Source organism: Tachypleus tridentatus, chromosome 9 (genome assembly GCF_004210375.1).
Source record: "Tachypleus tridentatus isolate NWPU-2018 chromosome 9, ASM421037v1, whole genome shotgun sequence".
Taxonomy (NCBI): Eukaryota; Metazoa; Arthropoda; class Merostomata; order Xiphosura; family Limulidae; genus Tachypleus; species Tachypleus tridentatus.
In genome coordinates this window covers 86,641,663-86,666,059 of record NC_134833.1, presented here as the reverse complement: position 1 = coordinate 86,666,059, position 24,397 = coordinate 86,641,663, and the positions used below count along the sequence as shown (strand labels likewise).

The 24,397-nt window shown below is 33.2% G+C and overlaps 2 protein-coding genes across 4 annotated transcripts in view; both read left to right on the top strand.

Annotated features, from left to right (window-relative positions):
• ifc (delta4-sphingolipid-FADS-like protein ifc) overlaps positions 1-8,005 on the top strand; it is a 46,155-nt gene extending 38,150 nt beyond the window's left edge. For both annotated transcript variants that reach the window (XM_076455522.1, XM_076455523.1), the window contains exons 4-5: positions 1,730-1,941; positions 3,898-8,005. In XM_076455522.1, the coding sequence (XP_076311637.1) occupies positions 1,730-1,941; positions 3,898-4,050 (365 nt within the window). In that variant the 3' untranslated portion in view covers positions 4,051-8,005. The remainder of the gene's footprint in view (positions 1-1,729; positions 1,942-3,897) is intronic.
• A 13,282-nt stretch (positions 8,006-21,287) lies between these two features.
• Positions 21,288-24,397, top strand: part of LOC143225673 (TOG array regulator of axonemal microtubules protein 1-like) — a 49,255-nt gene continuing 46,145 nt past the window's right edge. The window contains exon 1 of one of the 2 annotated variants that reach the window (XM_076455503.1): positions 21,288-21,399. The gene's annotated coding sequence lies outside the window, so the exon portion shown is untranslated. Of the gene's footprint in view, positions 21,511-24,397 lie in introns of both variants that reach the window. The other variant, XM_076455502.1, reaches the window with a different exon arrangement.

Genomic DNA, 24,397 nt, shown 5'->3' with positions numbered 1-24,397 from the left:
CAATCCATATTCAACAGTGTTCTGTCCTGTCCAGCCAAATATTATACAGTCTTGAAGTAATCTTATTTCAATGTGGTGATTACTGTGTAAAACTTACCTTCCACATCACTGTTTATAGTTACTTTCATAGTATACTTATTTTATTTTCTCTGAACCATATCAGTGCAGATTTTATTTGAAGTTGCTATTACATTTACAGCAATATTCTATTTGTGGTAAATTGAAACTGTGTAACTGCAGAGTGCAATAAATGGTGATTTTTAACTCCTGTATTTAGTGTTGAGCATCTGAAGTTATCCTTGGTGTTTTTGTTTAAGCTTTAATTACTACTCTACACTTGTTCATTAAATGTAATTATGATTCCTGAAGTGAGTTAAGAGCTACATTCAAGAAAGTAACATGCATATGTAAATGTATTAAACTTTTTAAAGAATTTTGGTTTGGATGTCAGTTCTGCAGTTTCTTTTAATTTCTATAAATTTTGAGTTGCTTGTACAGAACTCAGGCATGAATACCAGTCGTGATTTTTGTTAAACTTGTATTTATAGATCAAATGTAGTGCAGCAGCTTCTTAATTGCAGGTGTCATTGCTCATCTATGCATTTTTTGAACTATTATCCTTTTGGATTTCACACTAAAAACCACAACTGAATTTAGTGTTTTTATTTCCACCCCCTCCTAATACAGTTTGGTTTTTGCTGGTAATCTTATATTGAACTGTAGTTCATTTAGGTCATCTACATAGCCATACAAAGACTAGGTCAATAGTATGGTAAGCTCATACTCTCATATATTCTTCCAACTAACTGTTAATGATGAAATTATCATTACTTGTACGTTAGTGTATTGTGACTAAAATGTGGTAAAATTGAATAGTCGGTGCCTTTTCATTTAGCTTTGATTACTTGCAGTATTTTTTGCATGTGCCATTTTAAACATAATTGAACAGTAACTTTTCTTCTCTACTTTGCACTTAAATAAGGTTAGAATTAATGTGCACATATAGCCTAACTTAAACTTTTTATTATAGATACAGCATATTGAAACATGCCTAGACCCTTTTGTTAAAATTATTTTCAAGAGCTTTTCAACATTTTAGCTTGACACGTGATCAGGGAGAGAATGTATGGTTAGCATGTCTTGTGTGAGCATTTATTAAATTAATTTAGAAGTACGTGGAAAGTATTCTTATAGTAACCTCACCATTTTTCACTAGCTAGTGTTTTAGTTTTATGAATACAATTTTAACCAACATTTACAATTTTAATTTTTGGGCACACAGCTTTTTAATTTTTGAGAAGAATTATAAAGTTTAATTATCTACTTTAATGATAAAAGCAATGATGAGCAATTTTTTTGCATGTCAAAATCTCTCCTTTCTTTCTTTGTGTGTGTGTGTAAGTTACCTAACAGATTTTTAAGTAAACGTTTTTGCTTCTTGGCCAAGTAAGTAAAATAAAACAAAACAATAAAAGATCATATTGGACTGATCAATATGAAATGGTAAAAGATGATTTTGTAAAGTATTTAACTGTCAGCTACTAAAAGAACAAGCTAATGGACAAAATTGTGGATTTTCTCATGTCTCTTGCAAACCATCGGCTCCTTGGAATAACTTGTGCTACATATGTAGTTTGAATAATTATATTCAGAAATATTTATTTCAATAAAATAATGACATGATAATGTGAAGCTATGAATAGCAAGTAATTTTAAATTTCGTCTTCAGGTGCTCGTATTATTTTCTATATGATTGGTGGTTCCTTGATGGCAATGGGGCTTCATCCAGTTGCTGGTCATTTCATCTCGGAACATTACATGTTCAAAAAAGGCTATGAGACCTACTCATACTATGGTGTTCTGAACAAGATCACCTTTAATGTAGGTTATCATATGGAACATCATGATTTTCCCAGTGTGCCAGGTTCTCTTCTGCCACAGGTATGTTTTGCTTATATTTTTAAATATTTTGCAAGTGACATAATGTATATCTATTTGTATTTGCACACTGTATAACTTTTGTTCTTGACTTTTTTTAACAAAATAAAGCACTTCATTGGCATTGATACTGAGTATGTAAGGTAGGACAGAATATTAATTTTGGTTGTTATTAAATACATGAATTTTAATATGGTGTTAATTGTGTAATAAATTATGGAAATTATTAGCAAATGATAGTTAGAGTTTGAAACTTAAAAAAAAAAATTTTTTTTAACAACAAAGTTTCAGTTTCTGTTCTTGATTTTTGTTTTAAAAATATTCCTTGTATGTATTCATTAGTTTTGCTAGTTGATTGTGTGTGATTGTGGATATGTCTTAAAACAAACTTAAATCTTGCACCTCAAATTGCACAACAATACACAGCTAGTTTAAGCAAAAGCATGGTACTTTAAAACAAGTCTTGATACTGATACTTGTCACACAGATTGTTTGTTTAATAAGAAAAACTGAATGCCACATACTAGTGTTAAGCTTTGACTTGACACTGGTTGGCATCACATAAATGGTTTATTTATGCAAGCATGAAGTTTCTTATCAGTTTGAAGACTCTTTGACAGTGTGCTACTGAAGTTGGAATGTTTTAAAATGATGACACCAACAGTGTGTTTTTAGTTTCATTAAAGTAGCGTGCTTTGTGATCTCTGAGGAAAAACCTTCATGTTGGACAGAGGAAGTTGAAGTACCAAATGCCTCTGGTTCTTCATGTTATGTAGCTACACAATAATGCATGTTGTTTAATGTGTAAGTTGAGCTTAATGTATCTTGAATACATAATTCGAGAATAGGCAGTTTTTAGAATACCAAGTATGCATCTATCATTAACAAAAAGTTTTTTTCATTTAAGGCAATGTTAAAAGTTTGTATCTTGGGAGTAACAAAGTTAGCTAAGAGCAGTGAGATTTCAAAAACACTCAAACTTATGGTGATAAGAAAAGTTAAGGAAAATGACTATATCTGACTGTAATGTTAACCAGACATGTGATGGTAGTCTTTTTGCAAACCATAAAACTCCCTTTATTAACAAAACTTGTGTAATAGAAGAAAGTATACTATCTGTTCAAGATAACTTGAATACATAGTTTGTTAAAAAGACTAAGACTGATATATGAAGTGCCTCACTTGACTATCTTTGCCAGTCATTAGTTGTAATTATTTGTGATGAATTGCACAAATTACACACAATACAAATGCTTACACATCTTTTGAAGTGTGTGTGCATGTCAGTCAGGGTTTTGACTGACTTTTATGACTTTATCACAAAAGTAAAATTATCAATTATCAGATCATCAATCAGCTAGTTGAATTTTAAGCTATTCAACTTCTATATATATACTCAATTCTGTAATTTGCTAGTAGTCATGTCAGTAGAAATTAGTCTTAACTACATTTTGAAGAGGTATTTGCACTTCAATATTATACTCATTGCCTCACTGTTTCACTTTTGTCTATCTTTGTGAAATATGACAGTTTGAAGTACCAAATGTCAGTGGTTATTTCATTTCAGTTGTGAAATATAAAGTTAGGAAAACAATTAGTTTTTTATTTTACCTAATGGTTAAATAGGGCTGGCTATTGAACTTAAAAAGTGGACATACTTGATCCAGCTAATGGCTATGTAGCAGACAAAGTCACCTAAACTTTGTTGAGAATAAAATTCTTCCATTACTAGTTTTTCTTTTGTTTGTCAAAAATTTTGTATTAAAAACAGAATTTTAGATTTATCATTACACCTTTTCTTCAGTTAACTTTACTATTTTTATGGCTATTTTTAAAGACTAAAGTTTTGTAGTTTTAATTTTTTCTTTAACATAAGAAAAGCACAAAAAATGATACAGTTGAAGAAAGTTTGGTACTCTTAAGGTGCAGATAATAACTGAAATGTGTATTGCTTTTTAGGTCAAACAAATTGCTAAGGAGTACTACGAAGACTTGCCACAACATAATTCCTGGATAAAAGTTATTTATGATTTTATCACTGATCCTGATATTGGTCCATATGCTCGAGTAATGAGAAAGCATCGCCCTGTTCATGCATCTCGTACAGATTAACAAGTAGTATCTAAGAGCTAATTAATATTCTCTATATACTTTTATGCTTTACTATTTCACTACAGAAATACTTTCTTCATAGTGTATGAAGCCTAAGCAGTGTATTCAGTACTAAAGCAGGTGTTTAACCATTTGTTATGTATTTACGTATATATATTATTTTAATATTCTGATTTGAAATATTGTTAAAAGCCACATAATCTGAACAAGAACATCCCAGTAACATAAACTGATTAGAGGAATTGTACACGATTGTATATCTTTCAAGACTGCTGCCAAGTTTACAATATAAACATGGTGTTTATTTCAATACACTGACACATTGCACTGCAGTATGTTCTAAAAATAACCCAATAATTATATCATGCACGACTTGTTGCATAAAATATTAAGTGTTACAGGACTTAGTCCATGTTACTGTGTACTTTATATGGATTTCTTTCAAAATTCCCCCCCTTCCCACTAGAACAGTGATAAGTCCTATGGATTTACACTAAAATCAGGGGTTCAGTTCCAAGGTGGCTTTGCTATAAGAAACATTTTGAAAATTTATTGCAAAATGTATCTTAAAGACAAACTATGCCTTTTACTCTTGCATTGTAAGCACATGTTGAACATTGCATGTCATGCAATTTATATGGTCATTCATATTTCATAAGACAACATATCTAACTTATACTAGCCATGTGAAGTTGGCATTTCAACAGGAAGCTTAGCTGCATCATTACTAAATGTAATTTTCCAAAAAATTATTTGTGATTGTATTGCAAAAACTGTTTTTTGTTGTTGTTGCTGCAAAATGTTTTGTTACAACTAATCAGTATTATAAATGTAAAATTGTATGAAACATTTAGATTCTTGTCTCTTTCTATGGAGAGAGAGAGAGAGAGAGAGATAATACGTTTATATAGGTATATCAGAGTATTGTATTTCCTGCAAGTTTTATTTCATGTAATTGAAATGCAAAATGTTCCAGTGAAGTTCCTCTTTACTATTTCGTCCTAATAGGTTTTTATGTAATATAGTAAAGTAAATGTAGTTGTAATAAGGGGGATTAAAGATAAATTAGTGATGAAATAAATGATACCATTTGTGGTAATAACTGTGAAAATGATATTAACTGCATATGAAGTAAGATTTATATTATAACATTACTACTGCAATAATTGATTTTCTATATTGAAGGTTTTGCTGTTCTTAAAATCTAGAGGTCAGTATTTTGCTTCAACCACAGTTCATGAAGATAACTAATAATTTAAAATTAGTAAATAATTAAGTATAAATTACTACTTGTTTGGAACCAGAAAAACTAAGTAAAAGGAAAAATGTATGCAAAGGGATTTTAAAACATTTGCTCAAGATTTAAGTCTTGTTTGTTATAAGTTGCATATTTGTAGCCATCCCATAATACTTGGTCTTAACAACTCATTGCATGCATTGAAATTGATATTTAATAGCATATACATAGTGATTTTTTTTTTACTGTATAGCATAAGGTATAAAAACAATAAGGGACTTGTTTATATCTGAGCAATCCCATCCAATAAACATTGAAAAAACAAAGCTGAAAGCTAGCTGTTACCATTCAAATATTTATTGAGCCTTGCATTAAAATTGCTTAAATTTATGCTTTCCTTAGCATCTAAAGTCTACCCATCTCCAAGGCTATAAACACCTTGTTGGAAAAATCTTAGCTGAATGAACTCCAACCACTCAAATTTATACTTTTGCATCATAGTACTATCATTGTCACCATTAACTATAAGGAAAGATAAAGCATTGACACTGTCAATTCTCTCAACAATCTTATACTCTCAAACTCTTTTTAGAAATTTATTTTTGTGGATTTCTAACTTGTACATGTATGACAACCTTTTCATTCTAACATTTATCCCCCAAATCATTTCCAACAATTAATTGTCCTGCCAAAGGTGAGGAGCCCAAGATTGAATAAAATACTTTTGTAGCAGCAGCTTGTTCTCCTCATAGCCAGCAGCAAGTTACATGTTTTAAAAAACAACAAAACACATTGGATATCTCTAGTGTAAAGGGTGGCAATCTGGCATCTTACAATACTGATTTTTATACAAGTTTATAAAAAAAACTTGTTTCAAAGAGTATGGTAAGGTTTCTACATATTCTGTATTGAATAAATTATATATTTTTTATTTTATATATTCTTCACTTTTCTAATTATGTATGCTACAACAACTGCTTGTGAACTTGTGTGCTTGAAGTTGAAGTTTTTAACTTGAATAAAATTAATGAAAACAATCTAAGTACAAAAGATTATCTGGAAATTAAACCAATATCAAACACTAGTTATATATCACATTTTTCCTATCATTTATTGCATATATGTGTATGCAACTTTTATCAGTACCTTAAAACAGTTGTTGGAACTCAACTTGCAAGTATGAACCCTGGCTAAGGTCTTAATTTTTTTTTGTACAAGTGCTTCTATTTCTACAACAAAAATTCAGCTATAAAAACTATTTTTATAGCTGAACTCACAATGTCGACACAGTACAGTACCATTTTCTTAAGTTTTATTTGTTGTACAAATTGTCTTGAAATGTCTGTGTTTAGTAGTTTGTTTTAATACTTGTGTATTGTTGATATTATGTAGTACTGGTATATATCCTAATTGTATTAACAGCTTTTGACTCTTCTTCAAATGTTTATATAAAGTTGGTGCTGTTGTTAAGTTAATGTCTAACTGCATTTAGCTTGCCATCTTTTTGTATGGTTGTTTTAGAGTTGAAGCTGTATTGTTAGTTTGGATACCAGCTGTCATTCCTAATTAATGGTCCCATCCCTTGAATTGAAAGCTTTGTTATCAGTGCTCAAATTTGCTACATGTATTCAGCTTAAATCTACCTGAAATGTTAGGGATGACCATTTCTAGTCACCATGACAACTGTCATCATTGAAGTTTTCTTTTTGTGTAATTTGGAATCTCAGATTACATATTCTAGAATTGCCATCATTTATACATTGTAGCATTTGTATAGTGCAGTTTGAACATTTTCTAGTGGGCTTGTGCATACATGTGCATGTGCATGCAAATGTGAAAGTTTGTTAACTGTGGCAGCAGTCTTAAGTTCATGTGAGTGGAGAGTGCACTATACACAAAACTACAAGGAGTACTACAGGTAATTAATGATTATTTTTATTTACTGAGTATTCTAATAAATTATTTCGCGAGTGACTGCTTTGGCACACCGCATTTAAGATCTGATGTAGAAATAATATGGTATATTTCGTAGTAATTGTTGCTTTTTTGACGCATTTTGTCAAATACATCTAACAGAGCTGAATGGGGGAGGGATATTATGAAATTATGCATTTTTGTTTTGTATGCAACTAAACTTAGTTTAATCAAATGTTTTATTAACTGGTGGAAAGTTAAGAATCTGGATAAGGTATGAAGCAGTGATGGAACTACAATCTTTTATAAATTAATTGGTGATATTTGACCCGAGATTCTAAAACAGAATTCTAAAATAATATTTAGATAGTTCTTATTTAATGTCTTCCTTTATTTAAATGTGTATATAAATAGATAAATTATTCTGAGGTACCAGTCTTCCTTTAAATCAGGTAGATTGCTCAGATTCTTACTGAATCCTATTTTATATTAATTGAAACCAACCTTTTGCCTATTTACATAAGTCGCATCTAATAGTGTTGCTAGTTGTGAAGCATAATAGCTATTTCCTGCTAACAATAAATAAAATAAAATGCTGTTTTTTGTGTGCTTATTTAATTTTACTTTCTTTAACCTAAGTGGAAGTTCTGTATGTTTCTTTGATCACAACATTTACAATGTAATATTTGTTGTTGTTGTTTTGTTTTAAGATTCTTTTAAAATTTGATGTGTAAGCAGTAGAAAGTTAGTAATTGCTTTTATTCAGTTCATATTATTCATTAAACCGTAATATTCATGCCTGCAGATGTAGTTTTTGTTTTATTTGATGCTCAAGTAATGTTCAATAACTAAAAGAAGAAAAGTAAGCACATTTTTCCTTTTTATTGCAATGTTGTAAAAAATTTTCTACTCTCATCAAAACTGTTGTAAACTTAAACTGCTCAACTCAACATTTCTAACTTGTTTTTGGTTTTTATTTTCTTAAACTTAACAGGAAGAACATATTCAACTAAAATTGTGCACTTTTATAATTGGTAGCAAGAAGTTGAATTATGAGTAGCTGAAATTTTAGACAAGTGAAGAGTTTTTACTTGTTACATATTTAGAACATAGCAAACAAATATTCAGTTACTATAAACAATGTAAAAAATAAGATAATTACAATATCAAACAGTTTAAGCATCGTAAGGTATGGTTTGGTTGTGTAGGAGAATTGACTTAAATATTTTACCCAATCCAATAGGAATGACAGATAAAACAAATGGTAATGCTTAAGAGGTTCAGAGCACTTTAAATCAATGAGTTTAGATATAAAATTTAATGACATGTTTTATGAAAATTTTAAAGTTTTTTTTAGCTATGAACTGTGATTACAAAGAGTGTTCTTTTTAGGTGCATTAGTTTTGAAAAATTAGGTTGCAAAGAATCAACTTAAAATTGTTGCAAATGTCTTTTTGATTTAATGAGGCTGTTTGGATTTCAAACTCAAGTTGCTATAAATATTATCTATCTATTATTGATACATTTCTTTGTAAGAGAATTTCCATAAACTTTACTGTACACCATTTAAAGAACAAAATTACTGGTAAATATCTTGAAAGAAATTAAAATATGACTTGTTGTGCCATATTCTCAGGTAGGTGGATTTTCATCCATTTGTGTTAATTATTTCTAATTACTTAAGATTTTCTCAAACCCCTGAAGTTGGGGATTATTTCATAAGTATATACTAAGTTGTCTAGAAATGTTATTTTTGAAATACGAAGTTTAGTAAATTATAAACCAGTGATGTAAAACATGCTTGAATCAAAGTAAGCACCATTTGCTTAAACACTTTTGCCAATGTGTAATAATACTGATTCTTCCCCTGCTGTAGAAATTGGAGTTTTTATGGTCCATGAACTTTTTGAAAACTTCTGCAGCTGCCTGGTTTTAAAAGCATTTATTGTTCAAAAAGCTGTCAAAATGCCTGAAAAAATCTGTAAGGGAAAGATCTGGGGAGTAAGGTGGATGAGGCAAAACCCCAATTTCCAATCCGTCCAATTTTTGGAGCGTCATCCTTGACAGGTCTCATAATGCCGATTTTCGTTGATCTTCACTTGGCTTGTGCGGAATCCACTTATCCAACTTTTCTATCTTTTCAATTGCATTCAGGTGATTGGCAATGTTTGATTTGCTTGTGACTATCTTTTCTGCAAGTTCATGTACTGTTGTGTGAGGGTCTGTCTCCACTGTTTACCTTAATGTGTTTTCATCTAAGGATTAGTTTCTTCCACAACCTTCATGGTCTTCAAAACTTTCTTTTCCATGTCAAAACCCTTGGAACCAATGCTGAATTGTCAGTTCAGTAATATATCCATGGCCGAATGCCTGGTTAACGTTTCGCGTACTTTAAGTAGCTTTTTTGTCTAAGCTGAAGTCGTAGAGGAATATCAGATAAAAATCCTTGTCCATGCTGCCTTGGGGATTGCAAAACTTACTCTGAGTAGAGTTGAAACAGCAGACAACTAATATCTTGTAAGCAACAAATGTTGGATTACACCAATCAACAAATAAGTTACTCAATATTCATCTTTTTAAATGTCATCATGAGAATTTCGACAACCATTTCTTAACAACCTAACATGTATGAATTTACAATATACTCCTCGGGTATAACTGTGCCCCCATGACTTGATATAACAGATTATTTGGAAATTATTCACCTTGTAACTTGTTTTAGTATCTCTTCACTTCAGATTTTTTTTCTTTGAACCAAGCCTGATATGTCTCCCATGGGAAATTTTGCATCATAATCCATTGTTTCCTTAATTAAGTGATGCTGCTGAATTGGACAGCTAGATCCTGGAACTATATTTCGTAATAACAGAGTAGGTACATGAAGATTATTCAGTTGTGCTAATAAGTGTAGATCAAGTAAATTCTAAAATATACACTGTAGCGTATGATATTTTAAGTTAGAATTGTGACTGGCTTAATTTCTGAATTTACTAGTTTATTTTTTAGATGACACTGTTACCAATGTTCTTTTCTACCACAGCGATTTTATTGTATTCTTGTATATATTTTTTCTTCTGTACTTCTACATTGTTATAATAATTCTTTGCAATAATTTGTTTTTAATTCTTTAAATATAAGTTCTCCTTTCTTTTAAAATTCTTTGATCTTGACCTTCCTTTTAACTGTTTCGTCATTTCTAGTAAAATTTCAATCTTATTTCTTCTCTAGGTTGTCATCGTGAAGTTTTGATTTTTACCAAATATCCCCCCCCTCTTTCCTTCTTAAGTGTTGTAACACATCCTACTACTTGTTTCTCATGCAAAGTCCAACCCACGTAAGGATGACAATTTTTACTTATTTGAGGAACTCTTGCTACAGTAATGTTCATTTTTAGGCCTAAACTTATAAAGTTTTAAAAAGATTTGAACTGATCTAACGTAAAGTTCTTGTTTTTAATTTTCTTTAATTTAATAATAATAAAAGAATACGCATGAAAAACAAGTTAAGTACTTACCTGGATCTTTTATTGTTCTCGGCTATCGATAACATTAACTCCTACTTCTTTATACTAATGATAGTAGTGCACCAAATGTTTATTAAACTGAATAATGCCTAAAAAGCAAAGAATAATAACATGCAAAAAGTAAACAATGCCTCATAATTTACAATTTTGTGGCTTTTATAACTATGCGACAAGAGTTGTTTCAAATTAATCCCAGCTACTTGGGTTTCCCATGAGAACGAAGCTTGTGCTCGTAGATAAATTAACATTTTATCTACACAGGAAACAATGTAATATTACTTAATGGATCAAAACCTGGGCTTTGTTCGTTATAAATAAAATAGTATTAAACTTAACAGAATTATTAACGAATCCTGAAAGAGAACGTGACAGATGGGTGTAGCAAGAGATCAGATTTTCTATTCGATGAATATGATAAAACTAGGCTGAAAGCCATGGAAATTAGTGTAACTAAGCGGTGACGACATTAACTTTTTTTAGTGGAACTTGTCGGCTGTAGATCTCGTGACTTTCATAATACAGTAAAACATGTCTAAAGCGGAATCGCAGGTGACCGAGTAAAATTCCGGCTTAAGCAGGTTTTCTAGCTTGCAAGTAGTGAACATGTATTTCCTTAATTGTATATAATTTTTGAGTGGAACGTTATACTTGCATGACTCGAGGAAAGTAAGACGTTTGTGAATAAAGTTATACTGTTTATGCTATATCTATTAGAATAAGAACAAACGTACATTCAAAATATAAGTACACAAAATCTTAAATGTATTTGAAGAAAGTGTCCAATTTCAACTGTTTCATTTTTTTTAATGGGCTTTCTCATACGGTTAAAAGAGAACGCTATTTCTATGTCATTTTTATTGGTCCATTCATTTTTGCATACAACTTTAACGTTAATATAACTTAACACTTGCGATGAAGTAGTTATTTATATTTCTTCACTATCTTTTCCATTTTGTTCATATTCTGAATCTCTCACACTGTTACTATCTTGAGATTCTATTATATATTTTAAAACCGTTTCATCAGTTTCTGTTAACATTCTTGTCAACGTTCACAGAATCATCTAAATCAATCTTCTCAAAGTTTAAATTTCACTAATCCTAAATTAATTAAAAGGTTACATACATATTTAATTTTTTTACTGAAGATATTTAGTAGCTTTTTTAAAAACGAAGGTATTGAGTAACTTTCCTCTAAATTTTAAAATTAGAGAGGATAGGAATTTATTTTTTCGTGAAAATTATTTAAAAAGTAGAATTTTTCACTGAAAGGACAAATATATTTCTACAAATCATGAATCTAACTTAACTGCAAAAATAATGACGGTAGAAAAAAGAACAGAATATATTTAACTAATACTTACTGTAACAAAATGTCCGAGAATATATTAACATTTTAAACAAATTATTAATTGAATAAGAGATTAATATTTTACTAAAAACGTGTTTTCCGCCTTACTCAGGTTATAATCCAACTTGTTGATAGATGAGGTTTGTGAAAGATAGTTTTCTCGTTCATGTTACGCAGGTTCCACCATATAAGTCCTTTTTATAAGAGAAATCTTGATATAATGCTTCAAAATGTTCATATTTCCGACTTGTACAGAATTTCCGGTTTAAACAGGTTGTACAATATTCGTTTTTCTCCCTACACTATTCTTCTGGATTTTTCTTCATTTTCCTATCACGCTTGTCTGCCCTTTTAAATAAGGGAAGATCGCCACGTGATATGTTGGACCAACAGTTGACTTTAACTGTATAGTATTTGTACTGTAATGCATGAGGTAGCTATACCGTATAATTACAATTCTTATTAATCTGGACTAGTACCATAGCCATGATACTTAAGTTGATAGTGAGTGCTGTGTATGTCATTTGGTCCATGTCATACGTGTACGTAGCAGCGTAGTGCATGTTGTATGTGTAACAATACGTTAAAATGTTACCTTCATTGTTTTGGAATTTCGCACAAAGCTACTCGAGGGCTATCTGTGCTAGCCGTCCCTAATTTAGCAGTGTAAGACTAGAGGGAAGGCAGCTAGTCATCACCACCCACCGCCAACGCTTGGGCTACTCTTTTTACCAACGAATAGTGGGATTGACCGTCACATTATAACGCCCCCACGTCTGAAAGGGCGAGCATGTTGTTTGGCGCGACGGGGATGCGAACCCGCGACCCTCAGTCGCACGCTTGGCCATGCCGGGCCGTTACCTTCATAGGATTTGTGATTTTACATATGGAAAGGATTTTGCGATTGGAAAAAATGTAATTGCATTGCTCTAGAAATACTATTAAGGCATACCTTATCTTATAATCAATCTGTGGAAGCAGTGGCTGTTCCACTGGTTTTTGTTTTACAGGTTAATTAGGATTTATTAAATTGTTATGTACCTGCTATTGATGCTGTAACACTACTTGAAGTTGCTATATACACTTACAAAATGAAATATATTTGTCTAAATTACGAGCACAGTTTTATGATGGAACCAGTATAATGAAGATACTCAATCTGGCATAATTCCAAAAGAACCATAAACCAACTTGTGCACACTCACACTTGTGTAAATTCCATTATCTTTTAGCCAGTGACACTTTCATTAAAGTGTCCAAAGATGCTTTGGATGATAGTGAAAAACACAATCGATAAAATGCTCGCCTTGGCATAAAGCATTACTTCAAGGCTAGAAGCAAGTGAATAATATGGAAAGTGGAACCATACATCAGGAATTCAAGTATTATATTCTACTAGGTGAATAATTCATGTTAATGTCTTTTATGTAGCATTATCCACAATTGCACTACTTTCCAAATTATTTGAAGTTACAGAAATAGTGGGAGACACAGAAATTAAACCTTGCATTAAAGGGGCTTTATCACACATGAAAATTTTTGCCTCTATTTTTGGAGCTATTCTTTGTAAAATGTTGTGTCGTATCAATAACATGAGTAAATCGCCACTACAGAAGCCAATTTCTGGTGGCAAAGAACAGTAAGTTGGAAAAATCGCCACTGACGTACTTGGTACCTTGCAAACAGAAAAAACATAATCTCTGTTGGCGAAAAGTTAATTTGGTGGCTAATTGCTACTGCTGGATAACCACAATTGTCTCGTAGATGCAAATTATCAACTCACTATGAAGTAGGATTGGAAAATTACCAGTTTTACAAATCACTGATGTTTTTTATCACCAAGCTTTACTAGGAAGGATTAGATGCCACAGTAAATTGTATAAAGAATCGTTTTGAGCAATCTGACAAGGTATATGCACAACTATTGATCAAAGCATGCAAGGGTAAAGGGTTTGAAGAAAGTGAAATTTACAAAGATGATTTGCAGCAGGAATTTGTCACGTGTCCAGCTATTCATTCTTCATATTAACTTCAAATGTAGATTTGAAGACATCTATAGATTTTCTCACGAGTCAAAGTACCTTCCACTACAGTTCTTGATATTAAAGAATAATTTCAGTCATTACCCATTAGTAATGCATTGTGTAGATTGAGAAGTCACATTCGAAATGTTCCAGCAAAGATTAAACAATCTTACGATTTTACATGTACGCAACGAGCAAATCAATTCTCTAAATGAGTTTGTAGTACTCATTTGTTTCTAGCTTAAATATTGTGTTCTGTAAAGAATATACAGGTCTTCATCTGGTGCTTCAGTTTCAAGAATTGAATGAACCAGTGTGCGAGTAGTGATCTGGTTAACCATATTCACAGCATAATAAGGCAATCTAGACTCTGCAGGGGCACTTTCATTTCTATCATGTTTGGTCCACCCTTCTTCCTTGAATGCCTGTCAAGAAATGATGCGTTTTTGATATTGGTCTCTGCAACATGGTTTCTCACCTTTCTACCCTAGTGTTCTTCACCTTTCATATTTCTTTACTTGGCTCTTTGACACGAGTTTATCAATGCTCACCATTGTGAGCTACATGATGATTTCATTTAATATATTTAACTTATCCCACTCCTGTCACGTATTTTCCTCTCCTATTTTTTGTCTTATTTATCCGCCTCCATTAACCTTGCCTGACTCAAATATCAATGTGGTCCTTTCATATCCTTATCCTTTGGCCATTTGTTTATTGTTCCGTCTTTTACTAAAACTGTTTTTTTTTTTTTTTCTGCTCCTTTTTGCATGTAGACATCGTAGGTCAGATATCTTTTGCTATCAACACCTCTCATATTCTTTATCATCATAACTGTTCTTTATCTAGATCATAGTTTCTCCAAAACATTGGCAGGGACTGAAGTGGACATTGCCTTCACTCCTACTTACTTTCCTTTTTTCGCTCATTTGTATTCCCATGCTGATTTTTATTGTCTACTTTTTTCGAGTACAAAGTCTACGTTGTTACGTCATCCACATTGCTTCCTTTAGTGGAGGCCAGGCCTGGCATGGCCTGGTGAATAAGGCACTCGACTCGTAATCCGAGTTCGGATTCGCGGGTTCGAATCCCTGTCACACCAAAAATGCTCGCCCTTTCAGCTGTGGGCGCTTTACAATGTGACGGTCATTCAATATTCGTTGGTAAAAGAGTAACCTAAGAGTTGGCGGTGCGTGGTGATGACTAGCTGCCTTCCCTCTAGTTTTACACTGCTAAATTAGGGACGACTAGCGCAGATAGCCCTCGAGTAGCTTTGAGCGAATTTCAAAGCAAAACAAATCGTAATCTGTCCCACCAAACATGCTCACCCTTTCAGCTGCGAAGACGTCCTAATTTACAAACAATCCCACTGTTTGTTGGTAAGAGTTGGCAGAGGGTGGTGATGACTAGAGCTGTTTTCTATCTTGTCTTTCAGTGCTAAATTAAGAATTACTAGGGTAAATTTCAATCGTGTAGCTTTGAACGAAATTCGGAACAAAACGAACTCCAAATTCAAGAGTGAACTGACGTTAACAATGATAAAGTTCTTGTAAGACTTTGTTCTTACATTTCCAGGGACGAATCCAGAATTTTGTTAAGGGAGGGAGTCCAAAATTTATTAAGTTGCTTATCATAAGATAGTAAAACTACAAGCCAACATTTTTACTTAATTTTTCTCACAAACCTAGTGATCTCTGCGTTACAAAAATATCAAAGAATTTTAGATTTATTTCAACCAAATGGTTTATCAAACAAAATATAATTGGCACATTGTAACATGTTTGAGCACAAAATTATATCAATTCAGACATATGTCATTCCAGTAATAAGAGAGAATCAAATTAATAGTTAAAGATCTTCCATAGGTTTCAACGCACAATGATTTTCTGAATCTTATTTACATAATCCATTATATAACGGGCACCCTCGTTTAACAGTCAGCTTCAACATCACAAAGTGATGAAAGTGACAACCCCCTTCAGAGAGACTCGTGAATAATGGCTGTATCACTATTGCCTTCGAACTAATTAGTTATGCTGAAGAATTGTTGCAGCAGTCTCTCTGACTTGGACACCCTATTGTTATATTAGGGCCATCGTTTGGATTAATCTGAAATGCTGTCCTCAATTAGCTCACTAGTCAAACTAATAGATAGGCAGAAAAATAGAAAGAAACATTCCTGCCAAATCTCGTCCAAAAGATGTAGTAAAGCTTTTCTCTTGGAGTCCAAGCCATCAATCTACAACTACATCAGTCGGCATTTACCAGGGACATAAGCTTTCTCCTGTCATAACTGTTGAAGGATTTTCCATCTCTTATAGACAGTCAGATACCAATTAAGTATATACTCCCAACCATCACCTTCATAAGCATCTGTCTAACAAAGGGTAGTGTTTGTATCAAGTACAGCCACCCATGAGAGTATGTTAAGTTTCACAAAGCCATTTACTTCCAGTGTGAGTAAAGCGTATCTTTCAAGACAAAAAATTAAGAGCTTACCAGGGAGGACTACCTCAACAACACAGCAGAGAGATTCAAATATTTTAAAACTAGAGAACTGACACCCTCAAGAGTGAGGCTTCTCAACTTAAAACAAGGTGTTCACTCGATCTAGGATCATACCAAACTATGGTTCACGGTCTGTGTCACTAACTCATCAGCCCTGCTAATTCTAGTGTTTCAACTACCCGAATTTCAATCGCACATGAGCCATATGCACTGCTTGGCTAAAGGCAAACTTAACTTCAAGCACTCAAGACTGATTGCTTCTTCAGTAGTCTTAAAAGTACAATATGCCAATTTACTGAAAACAATAACCTCTATATTAAATAACAGTCCTACACATATCCACGTAAATTCCTCATGAGATTATGTAGATCTACTTCCAGTTTCCTGTCCTCTTATTCCTTGAACTTGTACGTCTATGAAAACGTGGGTGATGATCCATAACCCCATCTTTAAGTCTTTTCCTAAACACCAGAAACATCTCTACTCCTTCCAAGGTGCTTGATTTTACAAAAGCCAACTGGAATACCTTTAAAACTAATGTTGATAAATTTACCTAGGATGTTTGTAATTATACTTCTTCTGTTAAGGATTTGGATAAATAGGTTTTCTTTCACTGGTTATTTTTAAAACTGTCAGGTTATCTCTTAAGTAATGTCCGACTTTAAGTTCGGAGAAAGAGAAAGGATTTCAAACGCTTTTAATGTTATTTAATCAATAATGCATGTTCCATTATTATTAATTATTTCTTTTCCTGCCATCTATTCACAAGCTTCTGAATTCCACTTCTATAAAGTTCTTGGGATTTGGAGGAAAAGAATGTAGAGGGTAATTTTGAAATCGTGTGTTTTGAGGTTCTTTTCTATAAAGATATTTCTGCAAACTGCAAAATAGATGATAATCAGTATGTGTGTGTGTGGGGGAGTATGGAGAATAAGGAGGATGTGGAAGTTTTTCCCAGTCTAGCTCTTCCATCTTTGCACATATAATGTTTTGGTGAGTAGGGCCGTGTAACACAACACCTTTTATGATTGATCAAAGCAAGCTTCTTTGCTTTCAGTGAAACATTCAAGCGCTCTGTTGACAACAGAAGTTTGATGTAATTGTTACATTGAATGGCAGCAACTCAAAGTTGATCGCACCAATAATATCCCACCAAACACTTAATACTTTCCTAGGGTGGAGGACCATTTTGGGCTGTGCTTTAGCCAGTGTACCTGCACTGAGCCATTGTCTGCGGCGCTTGTTGATAGATTAGTGACGTTCACTAGAGTGCAGAGAAGTCCAAGTGTCCACTCTTTCTCTAAGGTTGGCTTCTGTCAAATCATGATGGACCTATTTTCCAAGTTTTGACACTTTTCAAAGTTGTTGCAGATGAGAATGAACTATTGAATGGGTTGAATTAAGCTTCGGTGCTAGTTCTTCAACTATTACGGGACAACATTTATAAAGTGCAGCAGCAGCAAGTCATCTTTAAACTCAACAGGACGACCTGAACGTGGCGCATCACTTAAGATGTAATCACCTGATCTGAACTTCTGAAACCACATTCTACATTTTCTTTCAGAGACTCTGCACCATAAACAACTTGAATGTTTCATGTAGTTTCTGCTGCACTATTGCCTTCTTTTTAAACTCGTAAAGCATTATATGCCTAATGTGCTCCTCAGACACATCCATATTCATAAGGGTTTAGTTGATTAATGATCTGAAAAAGTGGAGTTTGGCTAGTTTCTTATATTTGTCTGAACATTTTTATACACGTCCTACTACATATTTTAGTCATTAAGGTCTTCTACAAAGACAAAAATGATCATACACTTTCTCTATTAAATTGTCGGAGATTATGGGATGACCTGATATTAACAAATTTGTTCTTTGCTGCATTAGAAACTTGCTGTCGCATCTTTCATTAGTAGTAAAAATTGCCAAATGAAATTAATTAGAGAACCACAATAGTTAAACCGAAAAATGGAAACAAAACATAATCTTTTCCTGGAAAAAAACTGAAGTCCACATGTAACCTCACTACTCATGAATCAATTATTCTGGTCAGAGGATGTTATTGGTTTTGCCCGTATATTCTAAACAAGACAAAAATATGGATAAAGGTTTTTGCTTTATTTGATTCGAGAATATTTTATTTGTTAAAGGTTGAAATCTATGCCAGTGTTCAACTAGATGAACTGTAGCAACAGGAAATAAATCTAAAGAAAGTGTTCAAGTGACTAGTTATGTCAATAAAATGATCTAATATGATCATAAATAATTGGTACGCAAGTGTTTTTCTCGCAAGACCACTTCTTGTGGATTACCAACTGATACTTGTCGAGATTACACGCAAAAATTAAAAGGAAATGTTGCTGAATTTTCTGTATCCAGTTTGCAGCAGCATATTTGGTTTTTACGAAGATCTAACCATTGTCTTACATTCCAATAAAAATAATAATCTAGGATACTCATACCGGTATACAACATGATGCTGAAATTAATGACGACTTCTGAGATCTCTATAAGCCTAAAATAGTTATATTTTAACACTACAGAAGGAGGCATTGATGAACATAACCAGCTATGTGTTACTTACAGTGTAGACAGAAGAACAAAGAGTTAGCCATTACCTGTATTTTTTCCATGTGTTATCGTCTCGGCTATCAACACGCTAGTTGTTGTTTAAATTTGACAAGGTGAACGTTTTTGAAACGTCTATCCATAGAACTTTTAGTAAATAAACAAATAATTCCCAATACTATAGTCAATATATTATAAAAGATCTTGGGAAAAGCATTCATCTTGGCCAGGTGAGTTGAGGCGTTTGACTCGTAATCCGAGAGTCGTGAGTTCGAATCCCCGTCGCACCAAACATGCTCGCCTTTTCAGCCGTGGGGTGTTATAATGTTACGGTCAATCCCACTATTCGTTGGTAAAAGAGTATTCCAAGAGTTGGCGGTGGATGGTGATGACTAGCTGCCTTTCCTTTAGTCTTACACTGCTAAATTATGGAAGGCTAGCACAGATAGCCCTCTTGTAGATTTGCGGGAAATTCAAAAACAAACAAATCAGCCTTCAACTTCATCAGAGAATTACCAAAGAAGATCCACGCTTTTCACTTAAAGAAAGGCCTTTCATAGGAATATGCAACTTGCACCCAGTAAACAGGAGGTGCAAAATACAAGACATTTGTTTACATGATGCATACGACTCTCAAATATACAGACTGTAAATACAGCGTAAACAAGTGAAAAAAATTAAATCAGAAATAAGGTTCAGAATGTTTAAGAATATGGATTATTTTTCGGAAATATATAAATGTAACAATATTGTGAATTAAGAACAGGATTTCTTTTTAATTAAACTTTAATAAATCATTATGTTTTTAACATTTAAAAACTCGTAATAGACTCAACACGGCCAATTATATTACGAATTTTCACACGGGTAATTAAGACTTAAGTAAAGACTTAATGGCACCTCCTTTAATCCGGTCTCACTGAAGGGTCAGGTTCATTCGACCTCCTCCTACAATGTGTTTCCATGCCGGGAATCGAATCCTGGCTTTCTGGGTGAAAGCCAGGTACCTTAGCCTCTAGACCACATGAGATTTAATCCACACAAACTTCCGAGAACGTACTTGAAATTCGCACGACCGCCAGACTAGTTCACTAGGCGGCAACAGATGGCACTGCACGTGGTGCACGTTCTTTCGAGATGCGCTACTTACTGACTTTACAGCATTTAATATATCAAAGGAGAAAGAAGTTGTTCATGAGTTGTTTGAGTATGCAAAATGTTTTACGGAACCTGCTGCCAAAAGTATAGTAAGTAAGCTTAATGAAGAAAGTCTGGATGAATGTCGACCAAGAAACTTGTTCTTCATTATACTGATTCTGAAGTTTGGATATTGTTCTGAATCTTGATAAAAACTATGGAAGTGGTGAAGATAAAACAGTTGTATAATAACTGAAAGTCTTACTATGGACAAGTTAATTGAGTTGACGGATGAATTAATCATCTGGCTGGAGCAACGCACCTCCGTAAAAGAACAAGAACTGATGACTCTTCATTTGCTGTATGAAAAATCACTCGGAGAAAGATAAAAGCACATAAAATAACTTAGCTAAGAAGAAATGTTTAAAAAACATAGCCAAAAGAATGTGTCAGAGCATCAGGCATACATCCGATAATTCTGTGGCTTCAACTTAAAGTAGCCCGGATGTTCGCCCTGCAACATCCCAAATTCATGATGAAACAGTCAACTGTAAAACAGATAGTAATCCTGACAGCCCTTGACTTCCAGACCTTTGTGGTTAGCTCTACAATTTCAGTAAAATTATAAGATTTGCCACTTCGAAAGCGGTACTACTGCAACATTCTTTGTAAGTAGAGTAATTAATAAACCTGTATCATTTATACCTGCACTAATGAATTTCATTAATCATTTCATTGACATTTAAAATTTGTTTTAAGTTTCTAGCAGCCCACGGTGCTTTAGACACTCGGGATGGTGTGTAATTAGTGGGTCTTACACTGCTAAATTAGGGACGGCTAGCGCAGATACCCCTCGAGTAGCTTTGCGCGAAATTCAAAAACAAACGCAAATACTATTATATTTACCGGGTCCGAGACAACAAGAATGTCGAATAACCCCTTGCGTAATTATTTTTGGAGTTAGCCACTAGAGGAGCGTCTATCAGCCTGTTCTTGGAATTTCGAACACGCAGTCTGATCATACGCTATTACTGAGTTACTATAGTAACGTAATAATATATCGTAGCTCCATGTCCAACCAACTGTAAGTAAGTACCTGTTCGTTGATGGACTTCACGAGTATCATCGTTACTGTTAAGCTACTTTTATTATTTTTTTTGGCAGTATTTAAAGATTTTGCACGTTGTTTTAATTCTATCGTAAGTATGTATATTGTATTTTAGTAATAACAAATAGTATTTTGTATTTGATTTATTTGAATCAGTAAGTAAAGTAAATTAATTTTGATTGTATAATACATCGTATTATTATTACTAAATTTGTGCAAATCGACTAAGTGTTGCAAGTTACAGTTGAAAATTAAACAAATATTGGGCTTTTATAGACTTCATCAAAAACTTAATGACATTATTAATAGTGCATATATATGAACGGTAACTCTGTTAGAGATAATTTTAAGTTTGCACTTTGAGACAAAATGGACAGAAAAGTGAAAAGCAACATAGGTGAAAGGCTGGTCATAAACGTTCAGTCTTTCAGCTGTACCATAGGCAAGATAATTGATGTTTTCTTTAAAACTTTACGTATTTTTCTACCATTGCTAAAAATATCAGTTTGATTAGCATGAGGCCTCTGGGTTGGCAGCTCTTGGTACCTTAATGTTTTATTTAACCAACTTTTATTTTTTTTTTAATGTCTCTGTTTAAGTTGATTCACTGTTTATTGCATGACAAACTAAAAATAAAATGTTATATTACTGTTCAGTTTTTCAAATTACCATCAAGTTGGAAAATACCTCTGGCTTCTTTAACAGAATAAATATTCCCACATTTTCATAAGTTTGCCATTATGTTTTAAGTTTGTGTTTTTGCCTAATCTTGTAATCACAGTGTACAGAACAATTAGAATTTCCACAAATGCTCTGTTTTGTAAGACCACAAAACCTTGTTCCATTTGAGGTGTTCAAGTTTATTAAAGGATTTGATCTTCTTTCATATTTAATGATGAGAATTAATATCAAGGATACACATATGTATACTTTGACAGGGTAAAAACTATCTTTGGTTTATGCAGTTTTACATTTCCATTAGAGTTATATGCTGTTGGAACATGTTTCATTTAAATGTGGTGGGTGCATTAACTTTAAAGGAAGGTTAGATAAATATTTCAATAACACAGGCAGGATTTGAATTTTTTTTAAATGGATGGGACAGGCATGATGGATCAGTAGATCCTTGTTGTCCTTTAAATATCTTGTTAATAGAATGTGTGTGTGTGTGTGTGTGTGTGTGTATATATGTGTACATATGTTAGTACATATGTGATGTCTTATGGAAGAACATTTAAATGTTATTGTTTTGTTTTTTTTAAAGTTATTGATATTAACATAATATATAAATATTTTCTTAAACATTAATATTCATTAATGCCAGCAGTCATCACTAGAATGGAAATGTTTTCAATGATTGCTATAAAAATTGTGACAACAGTGGAAAAGTTCTACATGGGTCAACCTTTGTCTCTAGACTTCTCTTTTATCTGCTGATATTATTCAGAATGGCAAGTTCCCCAGTGGGACAGCAGTAAGCTTCAGATTTATATTGCTAAAATCAAGAGTTCAGTTTTCTTCAGAATGTATAGCAGATAGCTCATTGTAATTTTGCTACAAGAAAAAAACACAAATACAGAATAACGAGGATTTTGATTATCTTTTCTCCCTTATGGAGTTTGCCATTCATTCCTAATTCCAGCCTCGTCCAAACTCAGTCTTCACAAAATTTGTGCCTCAGGTTTGTGATGTTTTATTCCTTTCCCATATCTTTTACTCCTCTTGTCTTTCCTTGTTATATGAGAAATCTTCTTAATCAATTTTGGTATTTTCTTCTTCCCTGATATTCTAGTACATGCAGAACAATTTGTCTCACAATGAAATAAGAGGATCAACATGCTTTGTCTCCAAGGATTTCTGATCAGTATGCCCTTTCTTACCATTGGGCAGATTTGCTGATCTGAAAATGGATATTGTCAGGTGCATTGTTACCACTTTGATGGCATCTTCCAAATCTAATGTTAGTCTTATCCATGTCCAATGTTCTTGCTTTTGTCTTACTCTCACTACCGTTCTGAAGTATCTTTTTTCCATATATTTTTTATTAGAGGCTGTTCACAGAAATCCTGAGGGTTTTTCTGCAAATACCCTTCACTTCTCTCCTCCACAATAGCCCGCATTTCATCTTTGGCTTGCATTATATACATGGTTTCTGTTTTGAGACTCTATAGGTAGGAATGAAATTTTAGGCTTGGGGTCAATTTATCCTCCACATATTTCAGTGATTGATGTCTTGCACCTTTTCTGAGACAATATTGAGCCTCAGGTGACATCAACCCACCAGTATTCAACTCTTATGACTTTTGTAGCCTATTTGTCTTGGTCAGTTCTATACCACCTATTTCCATTTCCTGTCTTTTATCCTCCCAACCCTTACCCATTTCTTGTAATGTGAGCCCTTTTTCTCATTGATTTCCTTAATTATATAACACCTGTTGCCAGCAGTATTGGTGAACTACCCTGCAGGTTTGGACCTGGTAGGAGATCAACTGTTGAAGTTTTTTCCTTGCTGGCTTCCCTTTGTCAATGATCAATGGGTGGTATGGGTTGTATCAGAAGGATTCATTATCCCTTTTCTTTCTCCACTTGCTGTCTTTCCTTCACTGAGAATGGGATTTCATTATTATATAAATGATCAGCTTCTTCTAGCTCATTCAGAGCAGGAGTTGGCCACTCATACTTTTCAACTCCTTTCTGTGGCAGATCAAGAGAGCTAGTTGGTTGAATTGGAGAAGTCATTGCCATGAACCACTCAATATCTGATACATTTCTGGTGTGTTTTTTTTTACACCAATATCAAATGCACTCTGCCTTCTCATTTAAATCTACACTCCACGAAACTTTTGATTCCTGGTGCCCTCTCATCTCATGAGGTTTTGTTGCTTTTGGGGATGTAGACCTTCAGGACTGCACTGGTTTCTCTCAGTTGTGCCTATATGAAATCCATTCAGTGGACACTTCACAAATGATGGAACCTT